Source organism: Bos indicus, chromosome 2 (assembly GCF_029378745.1).
Source record: "Bos indicus isolate NIAB-ARS_2022 breed Sahiwal x Tharparkar chromosome 2, NIAB-ARS_B.indTharparkar_mat_pri_1.0, whole genome shotgun sequence".
Lineage (NCBI taxonomy): Eukaryota > Metazoa > Chordata > Mammalia > Artiodactyla > Bovidae > Bos > Bos indicus.
In genome coordinates, this window is record NC_091761.1 from 97,600,271 (window position 1) to 97,620,215 (window position 19,945).

Here is a 19,945-nt window from a genome sequence, read left to right on the forward strand (position 1 = left end):
AATTTATGCCGTCTGCTACATGATGGTGTCATTAATTTTCTTTATTGGGTTTTTGCTTGAGGACCGAGTCGCCTGCAATGCATCCAGCCCTGCACAGTATAAGGCTTCCACAGGGACCCAAGGATCTCATAACAAAGCCTGTATCATGCTTTTTATTATACTCTATTTTTTTTTACTATGGCTGGCAGCGTTTGGTGGGTGATTCTTACCGCTTGGAATGTATGACTTCTAGTATTAACCATGTGCTTTCTGCCATTGGAAACAGGGTCTCTCTCGTCATACCTCCATGCCAAAGGTCCCGCTATGCCACCTACTTTGATGTTGCTGTTCTTCGCTGCCTACTCCAGCCGCACTGGTCTGAAGAAGGCACTCAGTGGTCTCTGATGTACTATCTACAAAGACTGAGACACATGTTGGAAGAGAAGCCAGAAAAGCCCCCAGAGCCAGATATTCCTCTCCTGCCCAGACCAAGGAGTAGCTCCATGGTGGCAGCAGCTCCCTCACTAGTGAACACACATAAAACCCAAGTAAGAGCATCTCGGGTCCATTGTTTTTTCAACAAACAGCTTTGCCATAACAGAGTCTTTTTTCCTTCTGTGCATCCAGCTCTTATTTATACCACTGCCGACTGGTTGGTTGGTGGGTTCCCCTGATACTATTATCCTTTCCTTTCCATCTTTTACTACTGGAGCATTTGGCTGTTCTATTTTGCAAAATTCCATTTTGCATTTAATTTACCAGCCAAAGAAGTGCTTTCTAAATGCCTCTTACACACACTAATCTAGAGCAAGCTTCTGTTGATCCATAATAATGGAATATGGGTCTTCTGGCTAATTAAAGTGCTAGTTAATAAAGAGTTTTTGTATATAACTGTCAATTACCAATATTATAAAGCAGGTGACACTGGTGTTTTACTGAATATGATTTAACCTCCTTTGCATAGCTCAAAATTTTCCTGTGCCTCAGTGTCACCTTTCACAATATTGGTTTTTGATATATAGTCTTGCTGTTTATTATAGATGTTTGAAGGAATAAACTGAATATGTCCTGATGACATCCCCATGAAAATCACTTTTTGATAAATGAAAGTACCAATAGCAGCTTAAACACTTGTTCTCTTTTTCAACATGTTAAATATGTAAAGTATGATCTGCAATGTGTTGCAGTTGTTTGAGTTTATTGAAATGTGAATTGGCTATATCTGAAATATGTCTGCATATTCTGAAAATAAACAGGAGTGATATCAGAATGAAAAGGAAATATGTTCTGTTTTAGTAATAGATGATTTTGCCCAGAGTGAATATCTCCTCTGGTGAATCATTAAATGGAAAAACACATATTTTAAATAGAAAAAGAAATACCTACTCCCTTCTTATTTTCTTGGCTTTCCTAAATCTGGAACTTTGTGGTCTCACTGTTGAAATCTCCAAAGAGAAGTTACAATTAATATGAAACATATCTCTATTGTAATATGAAATATATCTCTAAGTCCTTGACCATTAATCTATTTTTATTGTCTATTAAGGATCTCACCATGAAATGTAATGAAGAGGAGAAATCTCTCAGTCCTGAAGCCTTTTCCAAGGTTTCATTGACGAATCTACGCAGGTCTGCCATCCCAGATCTTTCTTCAGATCTTGGCATGAACATTTTTAAGAAGGTGAGTAGAACCACTTAAAAAAAAAACAAAACATCAACAAAAAAAAACAGTAGGGCATGAAATGTTTCTGATTGTGCAGCTGAGTCAGGTGGGTTGAGGAAGGGACCTCAGAATAGAGGTCCACTCCCAGTTATAGCGCTGACTTGCGGTATGACCTTGGGCAGCATGACCTTTCACATTTCCTCCTTGTGCGTGAGTGCTTCGCATTTTACACATTATGTGGGGTTGTTACAGAGCTCAATCCTGATAATATGTGTAAAGTGCTTCTAGTAGTGTGGTCATGGAGATAGTTGTGGTAGCAGTGATGGTATCGTGCATTTGTATAGCTCACCTCATTCTACCAAGCATGAGATCATATAAATAATTCTTATTTAATCCAATGAGACTTTTATTCTCCACAATTTGCACCTAAGAACCTGAGTCTCATTGCAGTTCTTAGAGTAATGGGATCATCATAGAACATTCATTCTTGAAGTCATCTCTTAAAAATTTTAAGGCAATAGAAAAACCAAGCTTTGTGATAACATAGTAAATCCTTATAACTGACCTCTAACTTTACTACCGTCATTTCTCTTTGTGAGTGACAGTGTAGGTTTCCATTCAGCAAACATTTATTGCACATCCACAAGAATCTAGAACACTAAAACTGGGAAATTAAAGGTTGAGTCTTTGTGTAAATAAACTGACTTGGGAGTCAGTTGATTGGTTCAAATTCCACTCCTACCATTTTCTACCCATGTGATACTGGCCAAATGATATTGGTTTCTTCATTTATAAATGGGTACATAATATACTTACCTCAAAAGTTTATGATAATTGAGATTATGTGTGTAGAGTCTTTATTGGGCCTAGTACTTAGCAGGTACTCCAATAAATGTTAACTGTTATTTTCAACAATAAAATAGAAATAAGACTGCACCTTAGAAACTTTAGATAGTTTTAGAAAGGTTGAGTCCAACCTCAGAACTAGGTCTTCTAACTAAATATTTCATGCTCTTATTAATCCACTCTTCTCCTCTCTTTTTTATAAGCAAATGGAGCTAATCAAATAGAAAATAATATGTGTAAGATAATGTATGTGTGGTGGCTTATTTTTTTCTTTTGCAAAATGACTAGTTTGTGTCAATGAAGAATACAGAATTACCAACCTATCTATAAGCTCAGAGTTTGCTATGCAACATTGATAATTCAGTAAAAGACAAATGCTGTAGTTTTTCTAAACATGTTAATCAGTGGGGAGAAAAGAGGTTTTCAGTTCTGATTGCATATGAGAATCTCTGCAGAACTTTTAATAAATCAAGGGCCCAGGCCTGACCCTGGATCTATGAAGTCACAATTGCTGAAGATTAGGCCCAGACATTAATATATTTTAAAAACTTGAGGCAATTCTAAACTCTTAGATACACTAGATCTTGAATTTCTTTGATTGATAGGTCATAGGGTTGTACCAATGCATATTCTGCATCCTCTTTGCCTCTCCTATGAACAGAGGTGTGCATCTGAAGTCATTTGGCTGAAACAATGGATCTGTCTTGAAAAGTGGAGTAGAAAAAGACTGATTGGTCTTCGTGATGACTCAGGGCTCCTATATACTAACCCAGGGTTTCTCAAGTTTTACCAAGCGTCAGGATCACCTGCAGGACTTGTTAAACATTGCTGGCCCTCCCCTTTTGGCTTTCTGATCTAGTATGTCTGGAGTTGAACCTGAGACTCTGCATCTTCTGACAATTTCCCAGGCACTGATGCTGGTCCAGGGACCACACTTGGAGAAACATTCCTCAAGCCCAACCCGGCAGAAAAACCTAGGAAATATGTTATCTTTTTCTTAATTTCTTTCACTGTGGAAATTTCTCTTGTCTCTTCTGGATGACATTTGGTGACTTTCTGGGTCTCCTTTTCCTGGAACATTTCCTGAATTTTGCTCCAACCCTTTGGGAAGCAAATGGTAACCTTGCCTTTGCCCCGTGCCTGACCTTCATCTCTTACCCCTGTAGTTCAAGAGCCGCAAAGAAGACAGAGAGAGGAAAGGTTCCATCCCATTCCACCACACGGGGAAGAGGCGGCCTCGGAGAATGGGAGTGCCATTCCTGCTGCACGAGGATCACCTGGATGTGTCCCCAACTCGTAGCACGTTCTCCTTTGGAAGTTTCTCTGGGCTCGGAGAAGACAGACGAGGCATGGAAAAAGGAGGCTGGCAAACCACCATTTTAGGTGACCACAAGGACCTTCTAAAGTAGGGCAGAGCTTCTTTGACCTGTTTAGAAATCTGGATCTAGGGCTCCCAGGGAAATCTGTACCTTTCTCAACAGTTTAGTCGAGAAATCTGGGCCCAAATACAACCTCCCCAGGACCCAAATAATGCTGTGTCTTCATAGACAAAGAAATGGAAATAATTGAATTATGCAAGAATCCTGTATAATTAGACAGCTCTATTTCTGATCATCCTATACAATGATTCTTTAAATTTTATTGAAGTACAATTTATATATAATATCATGTTAAAAGTTATATATATGTATTTATATATATTTTTTCATATTCTTTTGATATTTCATATTCTTTTCACATGATATTGATTAGAGTTCCCTGTACTATCCAGTATGACCTTGTTGTTTATTCATCCTATATATAATAATTTGCCTCTGCTAATCCCAAACTCCCATTACTTTCCTCCCCTTCCCTGCCTTCCTCTTGGCAACTGCAAGTCTGTTCTCAGCAGTATATCATTCTAGACATGGAAACATGGCCTTAGAGGGCTCTGTGCATTAACTTTGTGAATCCAAAGACAGACTTTTCTTTCATTCAGCTATTAAAAAAAGAAGATGTAAAGAAGAGAAAAGGGAGGGTTTTTTTTTTTTTTTTCTGGATGTCATATTAAGACCAGCTTAAAATCAAGAGATGACAACTAGCGGGGGCCTAACAGATGGTTTCTGACATTTGGCTTAGATTGGGGCTGACCTTCTCACAGGCAGCTTCATCAATCATCTCAACCCTGAATGTTACCAAGGGAGATTTAATTCCTGCTAGTCAGCTGTGCCTTGCAGAGTTCCTAATACCCGCTGACTGTCACTGCTGTCCTTTGGCAGAACATCTTTCAGATTTTCTAACCTTCTTGTGGTTCTCGTCCTTCTCAGGGAAATTTACCCGGCGGGGCAGTTCCGACGCGGCCACCGAGATGGAGAGCTTGAGCGCCAGGCACTCCCATTCTCATCACACGCTGGTGAGTGACCCGCCAGACCACTCCAACAGCCACGGGGAGAACATCGTCAAGGAAGGTGGGTCGGAGGCGGCCCCTGCAGGCGGGACTTCAGGTTTCTTTTCCTGTTTCCTGTTTTTTCTCCATGTTCCATCGTCATTGTAATCTGGCTCCATGTGCTTTTTGAAAACTTGCATTTGTGTATTTTATGGCTGGATTATTTGTGAGCTGTTCTTAAAATTTCCTTAGTAGCAAGAGCTATGGGATAGCACACTGTGAACACCATACCTCTCAGAGGGAAAACAAGGGCAACCCATTCTATATTTGTTTTCACAAGAGCATTGACCTACAGGAAAGACTTCTAGGACATCTGTCACATCCCTCTGAAGGGCTTGTCCATCTTCAGGGGAGGAAAGTCCCTACCTTCTAAGGTCACTGATTCCCTTTCCAGACAGCTGCTATTCTGTGCTTTATGTGGAGCAAATGTGTGCCTCTGGATGAAATCCAAGATGGGTTCTTAATCTGTGCTCTTCTCAACCTATGAGTATAAATTTAGTCCCTCTTTTTCCTGGACTGTACTTCAAGTACTTGATGACATTTGTTAGTTACCACCACAAATTTATGTTCCATAATTCTTAAGCAGAAGAGAAAAAAGAATCTTTCTGTTGCCTCAATATATTAAATAAAACCAAATATTTTCACAGCTACAAACTTGTGGGGAAATATTTCAACCAAATTAGTTTAACTATTGGAGAAGGAAATGGCAACCCACTCCAATATTCTTGCCTGGATAATCCCATGGACAGAGGAGCCTGGTGGGCCCCAGTTCATGGGGTCGCAAAGATTCAGACACAACTGAAGCGACTGAGCACAACACTGTGTAACTAACCAATAGGGTCTATCTTCTAACTGCATAAAAAGCACCAGTTAGGCAAAAAAATTCTATCCTGGGTCTCAAGAAAGCCAGTTAAGAATTCACATTTTCTATAGCCTTCATTGTTTGTCAGATATTATTATACATGACTTAACACCATGGGAGGTGACAATAGCCCTGAGACTCTCCATCAAATATATGCTATAGCTGTGATTGTGGTCGTGATTTAAATAGTAGGTTAAGTGTCTAACATGATCTTGTAGGTTCATATGGGAGAAGTAAGACATTGCTTTCCTTTTTCTAGTGCGATCTCAGATCTCCACTATTACAGTTGCAACCTTCAATACCACATTGGCATCGTTCAACGTCGGCTATGCAGACTTTTTCAGCGAGCATATGCGGAAGCTCTGCAACCAGGTGCCCATCCCTGAGATGCCACACGAACCCCTGGCGTGTGCAAATCTGCCTCGAAGCCTCACAGACTCCTGCATAAACTACAGCTACTTGGAAGACACAGAACATATTGATGGGACCAATAACTTTGTCCACAAGAATGGCATGCTTGATCTTTCTGTACGGAGCAAGAATTTTTCTTACTGAAGCGCAAAAGATATTGAATCTTTGGTCCAGTTTTTACAGTGTTGGGTAAAATGGACATATAAGTTCTTAGAAATGTTGAGTCTTTAAATGAAAAAGCTACACTTAAAAAAGAAAAAACCTTTTACGAGTGTATCACCCATCTTAGATGTACCTTTTCTTTTTTTTGAGCTTCACTTTAGATTCGATCTGATATTAGAATATTTTTATAATTGAAAAACATTAGTGAATCCTGAATACACTTAGTAAATATCTGTGTATTTGTGTTTGCTAAGTCCCTCATTTTCTAGACCAGTAGTAAAAAATTCTGCTTGTTTTCTTTTGTTATATAAGCAACATGACTATAAACCACCCAAACAGCAAGAGAGAATGAATAGAAGTCCATTAAAACATTTAAACCTGCATTCTCAAGAATGCCTGTCTTGATTATAGTTATTAGCAAATGAAAGGGTTGTTATATTTTACAAATATATTTCACACAATTTTTTTTATTTCACATTAGGGAACCTGGCTCAGCAAATAATTTAACATATTAAAATCAGTAGAAAGACATAATTTAAACATGCAAATATTTTGCATTTAAAATTAAATGTAAATAATGATGCAATTGCAAATGTTCTTCTATTATATGTCTAAGGAAACCTTTGCTCTTCACCAATTATTAGTGGAAAGGATTATTGGCAGAGGATTAAAACACTTTGATTTTAGAAATCAGTTGAGCAGGTTTTCATTTGGGCAAGTAATTGCTCTCCCATTAATCCATTATGCTTTGTTATCTCCATTAACTGTCCATATTATGGCAACTTTAGAGTCCTTAAATGAGATAACACACTTATACATTTTTAATTCCTCGGGTGATTTGTTGATTAAGCACATATACAAGGTTCCAATGCAGCATAATAAGATCATCTGAAAATTACCTGAATTATTTATACTTATGTGCATAGAACAGCCAAAGGAAATGCAATAAATGGAAGAGCCAAATCTATTTAGGAAGAGGTAATTCAAGTAACTTAATCACCCTCTGATTACTTTTGTCTTCCCCCAGGTGGTTCTGAAGGCCGTTTATCTTGTCCTTAACCATGACATCAGTTCTCGCATATGCGATGTGGCACTGAACATTGTGGAATGCTTGCTTCAGCTTGGTGTGGTGCCCTGTGTAGAGAAGAACAGAAAGAAGAGTGAAAACAAGGAAAATGGAACTGTAGAAAAAAGACCAAGTGAGGGAACTTTCCAATTCAAAGGAGTGTCTGGAAGTTCCACCTGTGGATTTGGGGGCCCTACAGTGAGTGGAGCTGGAGATGGTGGAGGAGATGAAGGAGGAGGTGGTGATGGAGGAGGTGGAGGAGGTGATGGAGGAGGAGGTGGAGGAGGTGGAGGTGGCCCCTATGAGAAGAATGATAAGAACCAAGACAAGGTATGAATGAACCAGCTTTTGCATACTCATGAAATGTTATTCTGATTTCTTTCCATATTTTTGCTTGCCAGCAATCTGTTGGCTCAATAGCCACTAGTCACTAGTCCATAATAAGCAGTATGCATGCATGCATGCTCAGTCACTTCCATCATGTCCAGCTCTTTGCAACCTTATGGACTATAGCCCACCAGGCTCCTCTGTTCATGGGATTCTCCAGACAAGAATACTGGTGTGGGGTGCCATGCCCTCCTCCTGGGGATCTCCCAGATCCAGGAATTGAATGCACATCTCCTGTATCTCCAGCACTGCAGGCAGATTCTTTACTGCTGATCCATCTGAAAGCCTCTAATACGCAGAATAATTTTTCTGAAAAACATTAAGTTCTTTCTCTTGATTTAAGGAACGCATTTTTAGGTAGCCTGCTTCAGTCACAGTTAAAGAGAAGAAAAGGGGGAATTTTTATTTAGTACGTTGATTTGCTGGTATGAGTTTAGAAGACTAGTCTTTGTCCTCTTACAGCTCGGTGTGTCACACCCAGGGGTCTTTATCATTCTCATTAGTTATTGTTTCTGAATTTAACTTCCTTTGACTTGACAACACCTGATTTATGATTTCAGTGCTTAACATCAGTAATTAGTTTTCTAATTTGAATTTTAAAGAAGCATTACTGCAGCTATATTGATATAATTTATGCTATTTCAATTTGAGATCTTAGTTGGAAAATACTAAGTAATTGAAATCAAAGAAGAGATTTGAATCTCTAACAGGTGACGATCTACACATCAGGCCAAGTGTTTACATGTGTAAGATTTCACGGTGCAGAGTTCTATTACCTACATATTATCTTAAATGTAAATTGTTGATTTTTTGTGGGGTATCAGGTTTTTACAGCTGAAGGTGTGCAGTGCTCCTTCCTCTTTTTTTCCCCCTTCTTCTCTCTCTAGTCCTACATCATGCCTGTTTAATTTGCATTTATCATGTTTCTCTCCTCATGGTCTATTCTCATTTTTCCCAATATTTGCAGACTCTCATCCAATAATTCCTGCCCCAGTATTCTTAGGTTCTCGAACCTAACTTTTCCTTTAGGATTTCTTCTACTGCCTCACTCATATTTATATATCTTCCAATTCTAATAGAATCTTCTGGTATTTGATGTTTCCAACTTCTACATTCTCAAACATCACTGAGGACAATTCAAGGGTCCTCAGATCTCATTGTAGATGAAAATTATCAAAATGTTGATATTAATCACACGGGATTTGAACTTGGATCCTAAGATCTAAGGGATTTTTCAGTCGAAAGTTATGTAGGAATTAGTAAATAAATACAAAGTATAAGGACCACATTTATAAACACAGCAAACAGTAAGATTCTTAATTTAAAATTGTTTTACCTGTCAATCTAGGTGGCAACTCAAAGAGACGATAGATAGAACTATGTCATTTTGTTGCAAAATTCAAGGGAAAATAGGAAAAATAAAAGTTGTCAAATTTTGATAAGGATTTCTTTGGAAGGAATGATGTTAAAGCTGAAACTCCAGTACTTTGGCCACCTCATGCAAAGAGTTGACTCATTGGAAAAGACTCTGATGCTGGGAGGGATTGGGGGCAAGAGGAGAAGGGGACGACAGAGGATGAGATGGCTGGATGGCATCACTGACTCCATGGACATGAGTCTGAGTGAACTCCGGGAGTTGGTGTTGGACAGGGAGGCCTGGCGTGCTGCGATTCATGGGGTCGCAAAGAGTCGGACACAACTGAGCGACTGATCTGATCTGATCTGATCTGTCAGTAAAACTTAGATATATGCTAAATTGATGAGGCTTTGCTATGTTTGGGGCTTCCCAGGTGGTGCTAGTGGTGAAGAACAGGCCTGCCAGTGAAGGAGACATGAGATATAGGTTTGATCCCTTGTTATGTTTATTGAGGATTTGAGATATAGTATTTTGTTTCTGTTTGGGTTTTGTTTTAGTTCTAAAATTACACCCAACTAGTATTCACATCTAATTTTTTATTAGAGAGCTACAAATGTCTTGCCTATCTAGATATTATATATAATCTAGATATTATTAATCTATTATATTATATAAATATAAATCTATTGTATGTAATCTAGATATTATATGTAATATATAGATATTATGAACACTAGAAACTTGATAATATAAATGTTACCTTGACTAGTTACTTTTGATTAGGATGGGGTTTTACAAAGTCAGATTATGTGTTCTCCAAAACAACTACAAAAGATGCAAATGTTCTGTACTTAGTTCTGCAAAATAATATCCTTTGTAATGCAGAGAATTTATAAAACTGTACTGGAACGTAGGTCAAGTGCATTGTACTTGTGATTCACACAGGTCTGCTCTGCCTCCAACCCATCTGTTATTTTCAGTGGAACTGGGAGTTTATCTAATTTTGCAACCTAGTAATACCAGAAGCATGGGGGAATTGATTAATTCAGAAAAGAAGATCTAATTTCTATTTCTATATTTGCTGCAAACGAGTACTGAGAACTTGAAATGTTATTTAATATGTGTCCTGATTTCTGCCTATAACATGCTACATCTTTCTGAATGTCTCCTTCTGAAGGAGCTGAAATCCCAAGGACATCTGAAGATCCAAAGAAATACAAATAGATATTTACAAAAAGCTTTGGGAGCTAGGAATTTTTTTAAGGAACATTTAATAGTTTTTAAATGTTCATAAATCAATCTTCCAAATCAGCTCTTCCCCAGGGTGACCTTTTCTGAGGCACAACTGCCTCTGGCCACACAGGCTGTGTACTCTACAAGAGCTCTCTGCTAAAGAGGCCAGGCAGGACTGAAATCAGGGACAGTCAAGGCTGCTTCTACTAAGAGGCACCTTTTAGTAGAAGGTGCCTACTACTCACTTTTTCTAATTCATCCTCCCAGAATAGTGCCTTTTCTAACTTGCACAAAGTTGCCCCAAAGGATAGCAGTGCCCCACACCTAGAAATGGGCTTCCCTAGTAGCTCAGCTTGTAAAGAATCCACCTCAATGTGAAAGACTCAGGTTCGATCCCTGGGTTGGGAAGATTCCCTGGAGGGAGGGCATGGCAACCTACTCCAGTATTCTTGCCTGGAGAATCCCTTGGACAGAGAAGCCTGGTGGGCTATAGTCCATGGAGTTGCAAAGAGTTGGACACAACTGACTAAGCACAGCACACCTAGAAATAATCATTAACACTGGTTTTGCTATTATTATGCACCTTACTTGTTTTGCCTCACAAACTCTGTGAGACGGATATTTTATGATTCCCCTTTTGTGAGGCGTAGGGTGTTAAGTAGCTTGCCCAAGGTTATGGAGCTAAGATTTTAATTTAAACTTAAAAGATTTATGAATTGGTGAAGGAATTCACCAATTCCTACACCAGTCATGCTCACTCATGTTGGACTTTTTGTGACCCCATGGACTATAGCCTGCCAGGCTCCTCTGTCCATGGGATTCTCCAGGCAAGAACACTGGAGTGGGTTGCCATTCCCTTTTCTTGGGGATCTTCCTGACCCAGGGATTGAACCTGGGTCTCCTGCATTGACAGGCAGTTTCTTTACCCTCTGAACCACCAGGGAAGCCACTGGTGAATATATGTACATATAAATAAATAAATGTATGTATGTTCTATGTATGTGTGTATGTATATATATATATATATATATATATATATATATATATATATATATGTATGTTTGAGTCTTCCATTTGTAAGCATCTGAGCTGCAGAGTTCCCAAGAAGCAGACTCGGACAAAGAGATGTGTGCAGGAGGTTTGATGGGGTGTCCACTCAGAATTGATGTCTGTGAAATGTAAAAGAAGCAGGATGGAGCCAAGAGAGAAGCTGAATTGCAATGTAGTTGTAACAGAGACTTCAGTCCCTCACACAGGGAGCACCAGAGTTGGGATGGTTCTTCAAAGTAATCCCTGGGTAAAGTAAGGGAGCCCACCTTATTCCATGACCTCCCTCCTAGCCCTCTTTATGCCCTTGACCAATCATTGGAGGTGGATTGCTTCCAGGAGGAGAGCATAATGTGGGTCAAGGCCCATCTCTTTAGCTAAGGGCAATACCTGAAGAGGAACTCACCTGAGTTATCAGCCATCAATACTTCCAGCCTTGATTCACGGCTGGAAGAGAAGGGGATGACAGAGGATGAGATGGTTGGATGGCATCACCGACTCAATGGACATGAGTTTTGGTAAACTCCAGGAGTTGTTGATGGACAGGGAGGTCTGGTGTGCTGCGGTTCATGGGGTCGGAAAGAGTTGGACACGACTGAGCGACTGAACTGAACTGAACTAAATACTTACAGCAGCTCAGAGAATGAATGTTCAGTTCTGAAGGGAGGTGTTTCTGGGCATCACAGCCACTACCTGAGGCTTTGGTTAGAAAAAAAGAAATGACCCAATTACATAACATTAGGGGAGCAGAGAGAGTGTCTCGTCACATAATGAACAGCACATGATGTCTAGATAACTCTCATATCTGACACACCCTCCCTGCATTTGAGTATTCTTTCTATGTGGATGGCCCCAAAGTTTATGTATCAACCTGAGCATATGACTATGGAAAAGCCCTTCACGATTTACAGATCAAGGCTTATTCATTATTTTATATTTGTCACAGTAAACTGATGAAGTAGGAAGGGAAGCTATTAAGATTCTCAATTCACAAGTGGGGAAACTAAAGCACAAAGATATTCATTCATTTATCTAATGTCATGTGCAATTAAGGAGCGCGAGCTGGGCTCTCAGGTGGCTGTGCTGACAACAGAGAATCACTAGAAGGACCGAGGAAGGTTGAAGCTTCCTGAAGGTTATGGTGCAGATCTGCATCATTTCTTAGCAACAGCTTCCTTATGCTTCTTTGGAAACAATTCAAGGATTTTCTGGAAGCTATGTTCTTCACTTAAAGCAAGGATTACATGAGTCAAAAGAGAGGATAATAACAGTTCATCTCAGGGGGACTTCCTATTTAACCTCAAATGAAGAACCCATGCTGAATATTTGCAAAAAATTTTTTATTCTCACTTTGTTTATACATGAGTATTACAATACAGCAAAAGCAAAAAAAAAAAATCCTTCGAAAATGTCAGAAAATGCCACATGATTTCAAAGTTTCAGACTTTGATCAGTTCCAGAAATTCAGCAAAAATCCTTGCCTAGTGATACTATCAGAAAACTGCTGGTAAAGGTACCTTCTGGAAAAAGCTGTTTGCCTTCATCATTGATAGTCCACACTGTCTCTCTCTAGACAGTCATTCTGATCACCTGTCAAGCATATGAAAGCATGTCTTCTACTGAAGAGGTCTACATCCATATCCTGTAGCACTAGAGGGTATTCAAATATTTTTCTTTCTTGTAAATCATGTTCTAGATTTTCTAAAAAATTAACCTGCCTGTTGAGCTCTTGACAATTTTATTTCCCAAACTGCAGGGGCTCACTGTAAAACATATAAACTTGGTTTAATAATAAAATAGAGTCTCGGTAGCAAAAGAATCTAAGTAACTAAATAAACAGCATCCTCTCTCTCATTCTGGGTGCTAGGATGAAAGTATACCTGTAAGCAACCATAGGCTTGCTCTAACCATGCTCATCAAAATCGTGAAGTCCCTGGGATGTGCCTATGGTTGTGGAGAAGGACACCGAGGGCTCTCTGGAGATCGTCTGAGACACCAGGTATTCCGGGAGAATGTAAGAGAATTAAAGTAGATTCCATTTCCTCTTCCTCTTCCCTCCTTTCAAATTAAGAATGAGTCCTTTGACAATGAGGGTCAGTGTTCCCTGAAAAAATATTTTGTGAGGGTAATTAATGCTGTCATAAGGTGGGAGAATTCCCACAAGATAATCTCAAGACATCTAAAACCCAGGCTTAGGAAAGTTTAATTGGGAAAATAACTTCTGCCTCCTGCCTAGGGCAGGCCAACTCCCAGTTGGTAAAAGGATGTATAATTGGAACGTGAATTATAGTTTGAAAGAACATTGCAAAAATGAATATATTTAGCAAACTTCTGATGGTCTGTGACAAATGGTTTTTTAATCACCTGCCTGGGTACTATGGAAGCATATTTTATATTAGAAAAAGGGATCCACCTTTCAGATTAAGTTTGTTGTTTTTAGATATGGAAAATGGCCCTTATTGGGACAAAACAGGACTACAAAAGTAACCATTTTCTGGCTGCTGTGTTTGACAATGAACCTTGACTGCTAAATATTGGGTTGGACAAAAATTTCCTTCAGATTTTTTCATAACACCATAAGGAAAATTCAAATGAACTCTTTTGGCCAACCCAATATTTACAAGCACATCCCTTTGAACTGTGTGAAACTTGAAACTCTGCCCTGAGGTTTGCAAAAAATAATTCTTGTAATGGAACATGGAAATGTAACTCTAGCTCATTTTCACTTGCCTCTGCTGATGACTACTTTTCCCTTCAGACTTTGGCGATAACCCACCTCTACAACAACTTCAAGCTGGAACAGTTGCCTCATACATATTTTGAACTGAAATCATAAGAAAATAGTCCCCGACAAATAAGAGTTTGATGCAAATTTGAGTCTAGGAAACCCTTTGGCATATCTTAGCAGAGTTTTAGGGTCATGTCAAAATCCAATGCCAGCCATTTTTCTTTGGTATTAGGTTTTGTCATGAAATGTTCACACAGTATCAGCATGCTGGCTTTCTTTCTTAATCTGTCATCTACCTACCTACCCATTTATATATCATTCTCTTTCTTTTCTATTCTATTGTGTCATATTAGTTTATTATTTGTATGTGGGGGGGGGTTATTCATAGTAATTACTTTCTCTAAATTCTGAAACTTGAAAACTTTGACCAAGATCTAGATTTTGGGGCCCCAAATTTTAAGAAATCAAAATAATAAATAATAAGGCAGTAGAAGCTGACATTACCTCCATCTTTGCACATATGTTTATGATTTGGGGTCTTTGATTTTTATTCTATCACAGTATGAATAAATGCCTTCAAGGCTAAAATTACATCACATCTCATGCAGAAAACTAATTCTATGAAATGAAATACCAAAATATAAAAATAAGCATCATGCTGTAGTTGGAATTATAAATTGGTTCTGATATCAGGACCTGTCTTTCTATACGTGGAGAAGGTTAGGGCTAGTTGGATCAGAAGCCACTTGAGAGATTATCGTTACTGCTTAGTCACGATGTTTTCTTCTCTCAAGAGTACTGAGTGTTTCCTATCAGGACATCCAGTTTTCTACTTGCCTTCTCAACTGTTGATTTATATGGCAGTACCTCCATTTTCTTGTAGCCCAGTTTTATACTCCTTATCAGGATTATACTTACTTATCCATGCTTAGTAAACACATGGTCCATGAGATAGAAATTTGAGAAATCTACCCTGGGAATGTGTAATTCAAGAAGCTAAATATTTCCAGATTTATCTGGCATTGGATTTTTAGTAGTTACTTAGCTTTTAATGCATAAGAATATTTCTTACCTCTACCAGATGAAGTCCACTATACTTTTATTTTTTTAATAAACCAAATTATTATCACAATGCTATTCATCAAAGTGCCTAGTAATTCCAGGGAGTTTCTTAGAATAGTTTAATCATTAGCTTGTAGTCCCAAATTATTGAAATGGAATTCACTCTTTATATCTCTTGGAGAAGTTTAGAATATTCATTCAGAATCAAAATACTTATAGTTTGATATTCTGATCCTTGCTGAGACTTTCAGTTGAATTGTAATGGCCTCTAAAGAAGAGATTTGAAACTATGCCTTTTTTGGTGTATTCTATAGAGAAGTACTTTAAAACTTCATTTTATAGCAAGCAGCATTAATTTTATAAGAAAAAAAAATTGCTTGAGATCTAGCAACCAGTAGCCTCTCTGGAATTCAGTTCAGTTCAGTCACTCAGTCGTGTCCAACTCTTTGCAACCCCATGGACTGCAGCATGACAGGCTTCCCTCTCCATCACCAACTCCCGGAACTTGTTCAGACTCATGTCCATTGAGTCGGTGATGCCATCCAACCATGTCATCCTCTTTTGTCCCCTTCTCCTCCTGCCTTCAATCTTTCCCAGCATCAGGGTCTTTTCCAGTGAATCAGTTCTTCGTATCAGGTGGCCAAAGTGTTGGAGCCTCAGCATCAGTCCTTCCAATGAATATTCCGGACTGATTTCCTGTAGAATTGACTGGTTTGATCAACCAGTAGCCTCTGGAATAAAAACACCCAATTTCTTGACCTAGTAAAGGAAAAATGAAAGGGAAAAAAAATCCTCCTGACTTTGTGATATAAATGGAAAGACTACGACAAGGTCACAACAAGAAACCATTGCTAATTATAAGTTTCAGCCTTTTATAATCTTTTTCCTCTCAAGAGTTCTAAGAATTTTTCTCTGTGTCTTGATTTGTCAAAATGGTGATGTAACTTAAATTATCCTCTGGCCCACCATTAAGGACCCAAATCCCATGAATTGCTGTCCTTGCTTCTGCCTGGTTGTCCAAAATTCTCCATTAAGGTTATGGAGTCCTCACTAAGTCCTCACTCTTAGTCCTTACTAAGCCAACTCTTCTTTCTTGATTGTAGATTTTCTTCCTCAACCCAGTTTAGTTCACTTCAGTCGATCAGTCATGTCCAACTCTTTGTGACCCCATGGACTACAGCACGCCAGTTCTCCCTGTCCATCACTAACTCCCAGAGTTTACTTAAACTTGGGTCCACTGAGTCAGTGGTGCCATCCAACCATCTCATCCTCTGTCATCCCCTTCTTCTCCTGCCTTCAATCTTTCCCAGCATCAGGGTCTTTTCAAATGAGTCAGCTCTTCATATCAGGTGGCCAAAGTATTGGAGTTTCAGCTTCAGCATCAGTCCTTCCAATGAATATTCAGGACTGATTTCCTTTAAGATGGACTGGTTCGATCTCCTTGCAGTCCAAGGGACTCTCAAGAGTCTCCTCCAATACCACAGTTCAGAAGCATCAATTCTTTGGCACTCAGTTTTCTTTATAGTCCAATTCTAACATCCATATGTGACTATTGGAAAAACCACAGCCTTGACTAGATGGACCTTTGTTGGCAAAAGTAATATCTCTGCTTTTTAGTATGCTGTCTAGGTTGGTCATAGCTTTTCTTCCAAGGAGCAAGTGTCTTTTAATTTCATGGCTGCAGTCACCATCTGCAGTGATTTTGGAGCCCCCAGAAATAAAGTCAGCCACTGTTTTCACTGTTTCCCCATCTATTTCCCATGAAGTGATGGGAACAGATGCCATGATCTTAGTTTTCTGAATATTGAGTTTTAAGACAATTTTTTCACTCTCCTCTTTCACTTTCATCAAGAGGCTCTTTAGTTGTTCTTCACTTTCTACCATAAGGGTGATATCATTTGCATATCTGAGATTATTGATATTTCTTCCAGCAATCTTAATTCCAACTTGTGCTTCATTCAGCCCAGCATTTCTCTTGATGTACTCTGCGTATAAGTTAAATAAGTAGGGTGACAATATACAGCTTTGACGTACTCCTTTCCCTATTTGGAACCAGTCTGTTGTTCTATGTCCAGTTCTAACTGTTGCTTCTTGACCTTCATACAGATTTCTCAGGAGGCAGGTCAGGTGGTTTGGTATTCCCATCTCTTTAAGAATTTTCCACAGTTTCATTTCACAGTATCATTTTCCCATTTCTTTCCATTGGTAAGGACATTCTTTTTTAAGATGATCTTGCCTTCCTCAAGATATCAACTAATCTCCATTGTGTCAACCCACTTCCTTTTGGTAATGGGTGGTATCTAAATACATTTTCTCCAACAACCACTCTCTAAACTAGCCATGAGGCTACTATCAATATATTATGAGAAGTGTAACCACTCTGAGGAGGCAAGACCCTAGCTTCTAATTTTGGCTCTGCTGTGAAACTTGGTGTATCAGCTTGGACAAAGTCCTTGATTTCTTTGAGTCTCAGTTTCCTCCACTGTAACATAGGGAAACTCTTCAAGTCATAGAGAAGTGTGAAAGTCAAATGTTTGCATTTACAATCCAGAAGCATATTTTAAACAGCAAAGCACTACACAAATGTGATTTTTCTCTCAAAGGTAGAATGGGACTAGGGGGCCCCCTGAGGGTCCCAGATAGCATTGGGGTGTCCTGTCTGTGACCTTCTCCAGCCAATGATTGTAACTTTGTTTGTTCTGATGGTGCAAATTACTCCCTTTTCCTTTGCTAGATGACAAAATTATTTGTTGGATCATAAGAAATACGTTTTTGTGTTTCTGGTAATTTGCCAGCTCTGCCAGCCCTCTGGCAGAGCCTAATGCATGGTCAATTGGTTTTCATATCCTTAAGGCCAACTTCTATTAAATACCAAACTTCTATATTCAAAAGCAGACACATAAATAAACAAACTAGACTTGCTTTATTTTATGTCTCTTTCATGTCTCAAGGGTCTTTCCCTCCTGACCATATAAGAGAACTCTGGATAAACAGGTCCTAGAGCCCTCTCATGCCATCCATTGTTTTAAGTCACTTCAGTCGTGTCTGACTCTTTATGACCATTTGGGCTGTAGCCCACCAGCCTCCTCTGCCCATGGGATTCTCCAGGCAAAAATACTAGAGTGGGTTGCCATGCCCTCTTCCTGACCCAGGGATCAAACCTGTGTCTCTATGTCTCCTGCATTGGCAGGCAGACTCTTTACCACTAGTGCCACTTGGGAAGCCTCATGCCCTCTATTAAATCTATTTAAATTCAAAGTAGCTGAGTGTGGGGGAGGTTGGCTTCTTCTCCCTGTGTAAAGCCTCTGAAGTTTCTAATCCTTGATTACCAATCCTATCACCTACATCAATATTAAATTTTTTTTCATTTATATCTTAAAATCTTGATCTTGGCAAAAATACTGAGCTGTTCCTGGGGCAGCATTAGCCTTTAGTTTGGGGTTTTTCCTGAGGAGAAGCCCTTCTCAAAGTCTTATCCCCAGCCTACCTCTGCCCATCTCAATCTCAGACGTGAAGGGCTAGCAGAGCTGGCAAATTACCAACCAGGAGGGGTGCATGGGGACCTTTGCCTTCTGAAGGCTTCTGTCTGAAATCAGTGGTATCCCCAGCATAAGCTGGTACCTGTGACTTCTTCACTTTTCTTCCTTCCTTGCAGGCCCAGAACTGCCTCACTAAGCTATACAAGCTAGATAAGATGCAGTTCCGACAAACCATGAGGGATTATGTGAACAAGGACTCTCTCAATAACGTAGTGGACTTCTTGCATGCTTTGCTAGGATTTTGTATGGAGCCGGTCACTGACAGTAAGTAAAGCTGTGCCGAGTTCTAGGAGAAATCGCTGCGAGGTGAAGCAGGTAGTGTTTCTGAGACACCCTAAATCTGTGGTAATAGAATGGAGAGGAAAAGATATATGTTTGTGTGTGTGTGTGTGCATGCACGTGAGTCTTGTGTGTGATAAAATATAAATGTGAGAAGCTTGCCCATCATCTTTGATTATACATTTTGGAGGCCTTTTGAGGACAACTTAGCTCAGCAAATGGGAACTCAGCTCGGTAAAGCCATGACACCCTCATCTGCAGGGCCACTATCCTCACGCCCTGCTCACGGCATGCCTCTCTCTCAGGTGACTTTGTTGTGTGACTGCTGAGGCAAGGATCAAGGAACAAAAGAATATTTTCATTAGTTCAACAAAATGAAGTGAGCACCTTTTATGTGCTTGGTGATTTTTTCACAAGATAAAATAGGACAGAGAAAAAATGACTGCAGTAAACATAGTAGTAATGTAACTTCGATACACACACGCACTGAATTAAAAACAATGGACAAAGGGATCTATAGATAGGCCCATAAACTATAGGTTTATGGCTTTAAGAAAACTCCATCATAGAGCCCTGTATTACAGGGATAGACCAATGAACCCAAATGGCATCCATAATCAATGAACACTTTCAGTACCACTTGAATACAAATACAGTAATGGAATGAAGGTGATGCATGAAGCCTGAGTTGAGTAAAATACACATTTTAATTTAAAGCCTGGGAAGAAGCATCTTTTTAGTATAGGTTTTTATGGTTTATATAGTATTAATGTGATAATTATAGATAGGGAAATAGTGGAAACAGTGTCAGACTTTATTTTTTTGGGCTCCAAAATCACTGCAGATGGTGACTGCAGCCATGAAATTAAAAGACGCTTACTCCTTGGAAGGAAGGTTAT

At 39.3% G+C, this 19,945-nt stretch overlaps 1 protein-coding gene across 15 annotated transcripts in view; it reads left to right on the forward strand.

The window, feature by feature from the left end:
* Positions 1-19,945, forward strand: part of UNC80 (unc-80 homolog, NALCN channel complex subunit) — a 231,296-nt gene that overhangs the window by 42,540 nt on the left and 168,811 nt on the right. For 8 of the 15 annotated variants that reach the window (XM_070771381.1, XM_070771414.1, XM_070771428.1 and 5 more), the window contains exons 8-15: positions 266-527; positions 1,526-1,660; positions 3,655-3,871; positions 4,795-4,971; positions 6,035-6,303; positions 7,376-7,744; positions 13,306-13,452; positions 18,884-19,031. In XM_070771381.1, the coding sequence (XP_070627482.1) occupies positions 266-527; positions 1,526-1,660; positions 3,655-3,871; positions 4,795-4,971; positions 6,035-6,303; positions 7,376-7,744; positions 13,306-13,452; positions 18,884-19,031 (1,724 nt within the window). The remainder of the gene's footprint in view (positions 1-265; positions 528-1,525; positions 1,661-3,654; positions 3,872-4,794; positions 4,972-6,034; positions 6,304-7,375; positions 7,745-13,305; positions 13,453-18,883; positions 19,032-19,945) is intronic. The other 7 variants (XM_070771411.1, XM_070771437.1, XM_070771420.1 and 4 more) reach the window with 3 other exon arrangements.